This window comes from Aegilops tauschii, chromosome 1 (genome assembly GCF_002575655.3).
Source record: "Aegilops tauschii subsp. strangulata cultivar AL8/78 chromosome 1, Aet v6.0, whole genome shotgun sequence".
Classification (NCBI taxonomy): Eukaryota; Viridiplantae; Streptophyta; class Magnoliopsida; order Poales; family Poaceae; genus Aegilops; species Aegilops tauschii.
The window spans coordinates 344,048,532-344,056,293 of record NC_053035.3 but is presented as its reverse complement, the minus strand read 5'-3'; the positions used below and the strand labels follow the sequence as shown (position 1 = coordinate 344,056,293).

Here is a 7,762-nt window from a genome sequence, read left to right as displayed (position 1 = left end):
CTTTCCAAGCTTTGCCATCTCCCGCGTGCCTTTTGCAACTCAAAAGGCATCAGGCGCGACGCTGCGGGTGCACCACCCTAGCCGAAAACGAAAAGCCATGGCTGCCAAAGGCGACCGCGGCGGGCGTGACGAGCAGGCGGCGATGTCGGGTGGGCGCCGGCAAGCGCGCGTGCTGCACCAGCCGTGCGGCCTGTACTGCAGCTACTACTGCTACACGCACGCATGGCCGACCACGGGCATGAGGCTAGCCGAGCTATGAGCTGCTGATGCTCCTGCTCGAACGGGCCGGAAGTATATGTGGTTTGGAGACGTAGTGGCAAAGAAGAAAAGGTCGCATTTCCTTCCTCAGTCACGAGCGGCTTGTGGACTGTTGTCAGTGTGGATGTGGCCTCTGGGCGTCTTGCTGTTGCTGGATCCCTTGCTTTGGCTGCCGCTGTTGATCGCTGCACCTGCACGCACCGTCGTGCTCCGGCGCCGCGCCCACTACGTCGGCCGTTCTGGAAGGGGTCCAGTGAGTGTGCCGCACGTTCGGCTGCTTGCTCGCCGACCGCTGTCCCTATCCACAATGCATGCTGCGAGCCCCAACTCGTTTGTTCTATCTCAAGAAGGAAGGTCGTCTGCTTTTGTTCTGTCTGCTCCGTGATGAATTGTACGCTGTTGAACTTCTACTCCACATCTGTGTAACCTGTATATACGACACCGTCATCACTGTACCCAACCGGATCCATCCATTACATTCATTAATCTTCCTTTTTAATCGTGCTGGAGAAAAGTCTAAAGGGGAGAGCAAACTAGTCGACCAGTGCTCCTTCGGGAGTTTCACAACGATCAGTGTCACTTGGCCGCCCCTAGCCGCCCCTCCTCCTCTTCCCTTCCTCGCCGCCGCCTGAGGCAGCCGCCGGGCAAGCCCGGGGCGCCAAGGATGGTGGTGGCGGGGCCTTAGTTGCCCTACCTCTGCGTGGGGAACCCCGGATCTGGAGCGGCGGCTTCATTGGCAAGGCACGGCCGGCTAGCAGCCGTGCGGGCGGTGGATCTGGCGTCCCGGCCGCGCGGGCGGCGGGATCCGGTGGTCGTTGGCGGCCGGCGGAGGTTTCTGAGGTGGCCGGTGCGCGCGATCTGGCGCCTCCCCTCCTCCCCTGTTTGGCGTGCGGGCCAACCTCGTCGGGCCGCGCTTCCTTGGGTCGCCGGTTCTGTACAGGAGGTGCTGCTGGTGGCGGGGATCTAGTTCGGGAGAAATCCCTGGTCGGCCATCGCCGGCCGCGTCGACGGCGACGCCTGAGGGCGACGTTCCCCTCCGTGGAGGCGTCGGTATGGACTGATCCCCTCACTTCCCCTTCCCCTAGGTCTCCCGGGCGAAAGCCCTAATTTTGTTGGGCGGCGACGGCGCTCACGGCGCCGTTCCCTTCTTGAAGGCGCCGCTTTGGGAACCTTGAGGTTGGGTGGCGCTTGTGGGTGGTGGGCGACGGCGGTGGTGCGGCCCTATCCTAGCATGGATCTGCGTCCGTTGCTTGGAGATGGACTCATGTAGGTGGAGGTCGTCGTTTGGCGTCAAGGTGGCATCGATGGCGGAGGCACCTACCAAGGTTGGCACCTCAATCTGCTCTGAAGATGGGCTAGTGGAAGATGGCGGCGACAACACATGTGAGTGCGTCAGACCGGTTTGTGCCCCGGACCCGGTATGTGGCTCGGTCGGGGCCTCCGGCTTTAGATGTTAGGCTTAGGTGAGAGGTCTGCGTATTTGGCCCAGCTTGCACCCCTTCATCATATGAATTGGAGTAGCGGCAGATGTTGCCAAGATGGCGGATTGAGGCATATTGTTGTACTACTTTGTAAGGTCCTTGAGAATAATCAATAAAATGGCCGTATGCATATCCCAGATGCAAAGGCCGGGGGTCATCCTCCTTTTCTAAAAAAAAGTGCCACTTGGCGCGCTCTCAGCCATCCCGCCACGTGTCGCGCTTTGGGCACTTCCTTCGGAATTTTTTTTTTCACACGCGTTTTCGGTTTTTTAACGCTTTTTTTTGTTTTTTTTTACGTTTCTGTTTTTCACCGGTCTTCCTTAGCTTTTGGAAAAAATATTGGAAAAAACTTGCGTGAAAAACGCGTTTTCTTTTTCTTTTTCCTGCGAGAGGCACGGTTTGCTTCTAGGAGAGGCACGCTTTTCTTTCGCGAGAGGCACGACCATGTCTCTCGGAAACGAAAACTTCCGCCAGATGCACGGTTTTGCTTCTGCGAGAGACACGGTTTTGCTTTCGCGAGAGGCACGACCATGACTCTCGAAAACGAAAAAAACGCATTCTCTATTTTTTTCTTCCGCCAAAGGCACGGTTTTGCTTGCATTTTTTAGGCACGTTTTTGCTTTCGTGAGAGCACGACCATGACTCTCAAAAACAAAAAAAAAACACGTTTTCTGTTTTTTTCCTTCCGCGAGAGGCACGGTTTTGCTTTTGCGAAAGGCAACCAGCCTCTCGAAAACGCAAAAAACACGCATTTTTTGTTTTCCTTTTCTTCCGCGAGAGGCACTGTTGGGATTTCATGAGAGGCACGGTCGTGCATCTTTCGGAAAGGGAAAAAACCGTGCTCCCGGTTTAGTTTTTTCATCCTGGTTTATTTGTTTGAAAAAAAGTTTTTCAAAACCTATCAACATGAGGTCTAGTTTTGAAGATCTTGACGCGAGGAATCCAACAATGAAAACGGTTCGAGATTTGGATGCACGGTTTAAGAGATAAAACGTTTTGCATAAACCAATCTATGAAAAAGGGAAAACTTTCAGGTTGCGACAAGTGGCACCCATGCAACGCGCCACTTGTCATAACCTGGCGAGACAGGAGTGATCTTTGCAAGGAGTACTCCTCAATTAGTGATTTCGTCTAAAGGGTCACTCTATCCGCGTCACGGCCCAGTTTAGTTTGGTGTTTCTGATTTTTCTAACTTGGGTTTCTCTCGTGCAGTTTTTTGTGTTGGCTTGTGTTTGTTTTTTTGTTGGTTTTCAATATTTCCTTCTTTTTATTTTTTATTATTATCTTTTTATTTTTCGCGTTTTCTGCTCATTTTTCCTATTTATGTGCCTTTTCTTTGTCTGTTATCTTTGCTTATTTTTTTCTATTTTAAAAATGCCCACATTTTTTTAATATGCAAGCACTTTTCAAATTGCACTAAAATTTAGTAAAACATGTTAACCCTTTTTAAAAATTACATGAAAACTTTTTCGATGAAAAAACACCTTTTTAACTACACAGTTAATGATTTGTAATACAAGATAAACATTTTGAATCCAATTTTAACAAACTTTTAATATGCGAGAACATTTTTAAAAAGCATGATGACCTTTCTAAATACGATGGACTTTTTTATTATAGGATGAACATTTTAAAATACCAGGTAAACATTTTTATCAAATTAGTAAAATATTTTCAAACATATGTATTTAAAATATTTTTTAGAAAAGTAAAATAAATAAATTATATAAAAGGTAAAAGGGACCAACAAAACCGTACGTACGCTACACCCAAACCTAGCATCAAACAGCATAATGGCCGGCCCACCCCACCATGTGCCGCTCGGACCCAGGAGGAAAGCTATACATGAGAATGAATATCAGAGTCCTCTTTCCACCATGAGTTTCATAAGGAGGTTTCTGGAGGAGTTAGATATAGCCAGCGCGCACAGACCCAAGGCCAATGAAGCTCGAGCGACCCGGTCGATAGTTAAAGTTTGGCTACCACCCCCGGGAGAGCCGGCAAAATTTAATTATGATGGTGGCTTGTCAACGTTGGGGGACAAGGGGGCAGCAGGAGTGGTTTGCCGAGACAAACTTGGGAAATTTTTGGGTGCTTCAGCTACGGTTTTTGATGGCCTGACCGATCCGACGTCCGTGGAGGCACTTGCATGCAGCGAAGCACTAGCCCTGGCTCGGGACTTGAATCTTGAAGATCTTGCCGTCGCTTCAGATTGTGCAGAAGTGATTTCCAATATGAAATCGGCAAGCTTTCCATCCTATGCGCCTATTCTTAGAGAAATTCAAACTAGTAGCAATAATTTTTCTTCTGTTGATTTCCGTTTTGAGAGTAGATATAATAATTTTGAGGCCCACTTGCTAGTCAAAGGAGCTACGTCTCTCGCGGTGGGCCGCCATGTGTGGCTCGGGGTTTTACCAGACATTGCTTGTATTCCGGACATGGTGAACCTTTAATAAAATCCCTAGTTTACCTTAAAAACGAAAACACTAATGCCCATACGTGTCGGCATCTGACAACTCGTCCACACGCATGGATTCTCGTCCAACCAATTCTGCACGAATCTTAGCGCGTTCTAGCAGTTTTTATGTGCCACGTAGGACTAAGCTGGTGTGTGGGTATTCATTCGGTCGCCCACACGTCCTTTTTCACCACATGGGAGGCTGGTGTGTGGGCGTTTAGCAATTCGCCCACACACCAGTTTTCACGAACGCAGAGGGGGTTGGTGTGTGGGCGTTTATCACTTCGCCCACACGCCTGTCTCCTCGCCCACACCCAAAGCTGGCAGTTGCCATGTGTTTCTGCAGGGTACATGGCAACTGCCCTAGCTTTGCTTTGTAAGCAGATGGCAATTCCCTTTTACCCGAGTTGCCATGTGTTTTTGCATGATAAATGGCAACTGCCCTAGCGTACACGTAAGCAGATGTCAACTCTTTCTTTTACGTGGCAACTGCCCTAGCGTGCTTGCGAGAACATGGCAACTCTCTCTTTTACCCGAACATGTTTTTTTGCCATGTCTTTTTTAGTGCTACATGGCAACTGCCTAGTGTTAGTGGGTGGCAACTCCTAAAGTTTGGAAATCATGGCAACTGCAGTAGACCAAACCATACATGACAACTGCAGTTGAGCAACCATGGCAACTGTAGTTGCCCGACATGGCAACCGAAATTCAGCGACATGGCAACTGCAGCTAAACGAACATGGACGAGGGTCTGGACCATGGCAACCGTGGGACGCGCGGTGACTGTACGCGGGGCGTGCGGGACCACGAGATACGAGGCCTGACGTATGGGGCGTGTGGGCGTTATCTATTTCGCCCACACGCACGCGTGCGAGAGGGATCGGGAGGAAAAAAAGATGTGTGGGCATTACTTGTTTTGCTCCTCTTACACACCACATAAAATGTGTGGGCAAACCTCCTAACGCCCACACATGTGGCACTTATCGACGTTCTTAAAAAAAATCTGCGTTGCATGCATGCGCCTGCGCTGCGTGGCTCACCTTCTCTTGGCCCTTTTTTTCCTCATCAAAAAGAAAAAAACCTGACGCCTCTTCCCCGGTCGGCATCGCTCCACTGCATTGAGACCGGGACGGAGGACGACGACGACGGCGACGTTGCTGTGCATACGCGGTACGTGTGCCGTGCGAATCGATGGAGAGCACATGTTTCACGGCCGTGCAACAACCATCGCTGAATACCCAAACCATACCACCACCACACGCCCATATCTGTGGTTCGTCCGATCCGAGCTGCCGCCTGCCGACAGGGTTTCTGTCCGTCGCCATCCTCGCGCTCGCTTCCGTGCGCGACTCTGCGTGCCACACCGCTCGCTCCTTACTCTCGCCACCGTGCCGGCCCGGTCGTTCTTCAACCGTATCTATCGATCCATCAGGCAATCCTTCCCTTCCGCGGACCCCTCCCTATCCTACCCAATCCGTACACACACTAGCCAACGGTACGCACGTACGCCTTAAGTTCAGCTCGATCTTCTACGTGGCTATCCCACACACGTGCTCCAACTTCAAGATGATGGCGCTCATGGCTTCTCTTCAGCTCGATTCTACCCTAGCAGTCCTCTGCCTCGCCTTCGTAGCCTCTTGCATCTTCCTCGTTGCTAGAAGCCGCAAGGATGGCGCACGCGGGTCACCGCCACCTTCGCCTCCGGCGCTGCCCGTCATCGGCAACCTGCACCAGCTCGGCCGGGGCCGCCACCACCGGAGGCTGCAAGCCCTCGCGCGGAGCTACGGCCCGCTCTTCCTCCTCCGCCTCGGCTCCGTGCCCGCCGTCGTGGTCTCCTCCCCCTCCCTGGCCGAGGCCGTGCTCAAAACCCAGGACCACGCCTTCTGCAGCCGGCCGCAGCCGCGCACGGCCCGCGGCACGCTCTACGGCTGCCGTGACATGGCCTTCAGCCCCTACGGCGAGCGGTGGCGCCAGCTCCGCCGCATCGCCGTGCTGCACCTCCTCAGCGCGAAGCAGGTCGACTCCTTCCGCTCCCTCCGGCAGCAGGAGGTCATGGGATTCGTGGAACGGATCCGCGCCGGCGCACGGGAGGGAGCAGTCAACGTGACCGAGCTCGTCATCAGCCTCACCAACACCGTCATCTCCAAGGCGGCGTTCGGGAACAGGCTCGGCGGCGTCGACCCAGGGGTGGTCCGCCACATGATGAAGGAGCTCACCGAGCTGCTCGGGACCATCGCCGTTAGCGACGTGTTCCCGCGGCTCCGGTGGGTGGACTGGGCGACGGGGCTCGACGCGAGGATCAGTCGGACGGCGGCTGAGCTCGACAGGGTCATCGAGAAGACGCTCGCGGAGCACGAGGGGAGCCGAGGAAACGACGGTGAGGAGGTGCATGACCTCCTGGACGGCTTGCTCTCGATCTTCAAGGATGGCGATCAGGGGTTTAGGCTGGACCGGACTGATGTCAAGGCGCTCATCTTGGTAATTCGATCAAGAACCACGCGGCCTATACGGCTATACTAGTCTGCTACTACTGTAACCTAGCACCAGTAGCAATAGCCCACGTGTTAAACACGGTCGATCATTCTTCACATTGCAGGACATGTTCATAGGAGGCACGGACACGATCTATAAGGCGATAGAATGGACGATGGCCGAGCTTGTTAAGAACCCAAGAGAAATGGAAAAGGTGCAAGCAGAGGTGAGACAAGTTGCTGCCGGTACGCAGGGAGGAGTCCTTGAGGAGGAGCTGGAGACAATGAGCCTCCTCCACGCTGCCATGAAAGAGGCACTACGGCTACATCCGCCCATACCCCTCTTCCCGCACGAGTCGATTCAGAACACCCGGCTGCACGGCTACGATATCCCAGCCAAGACCCGGATCATGATCAACGCATGGGCGATCGGAAGGGACAGCGAGTCATGGGAGGACGCCGATGAGTTCCGGCCAGAGAGGTTCATGGACAGGGCCATGGACTACAATGGCAAGGACCCCCGGTTCATACCGTTCGGCGCGGGGAGGAGGGGATGCCCCGGTATCGCCTTTGGGATGCGGCTGGCGGAGCTCACACTAGCTAACATGATGTACCATTTCGATTGGATGTTGCCTGAGGGCCAGGACCCGGAGTCATTTGAGGTCGTTGAGTCCAACGGCTTCGCACCTGCTCTTCAGTACCCTTTGATCCTTGTCGCAAAACCTTTGTAAGCATGCATCGTGTCGACGATGAATGTATCACCGATCTTACTACCGTATATTATATTATCGTTGTTTTGGCTATGATACCGAAGGCTCTAGGGTGAAGGAGAGAGCACTTCTTGGGATGGGCTTACTTATAGCGAGTCACGTAGAAGTATCCACAGGGGGAGGGAGAGGGAGAGGGAGGTTGGAGCCCAGGGGAGCTCATTGGAGACTATGAAGACACAAGTTTGCGCAGTTTAAGCCCCCCCTCCCCCTTCCCCGATGGGTGATGGAACTACATCCTATTATTCATGTATTGATATGAGAGAGGAGTACAATATCTAGATTGGACCTACAAGCTAGGTTTCGAGGTGTTAAGTCTTCACAAAT

At 53.0% G+C, this 7,762-nt stretch overlaps 1 protein-coding gene across 1 annotated transcript; it reads left to right on the top strand.

Moving 5' to 3' along the window:
* The first annotated feature begins 5,507 nt into the window (after window positions 1–5,507).
* Window positions 5,508–7,474, top strand: LOC109768656 (cytochrome P450 71A25). Its single transcript, XM_020327403.4, has 2 exons — window positions 5,508–6,675; window positions 6,794–7,474. The coding sequence occupies exons 1-2, from the start codon at window positions 5,764–5,766 to the stop codon at window positions 7,397–7,399; spliced, it is 1,518 nt and encodes a 505-aa protein (XP_020182992.1). The 5' UTR covers window positions 5,508–5,763; the 3' UTR covers window positions 7,400–7,474.
* The last annotated feature ends 288 nt before the right edge of the window (window positions 7,475–7,762 follow it).

Excerpts from the sequence above, each read along its gene's own strand:
- LOC109768656 (XM_020327403.4), top strand. The coding sequence starts at position 5,764 with ATGATGGCGCTCATGGCTTCTCTTCAGCTCGATTCTACCCTAGCAGTC. Across the intron at positions 6,676-6,793 it reads ATGTCAAGGCGCTCATCTTG|GACATGTTCATAGGAGGCAC; the intron begins GTAATTCGATCA and ends TTCACATTGCAG.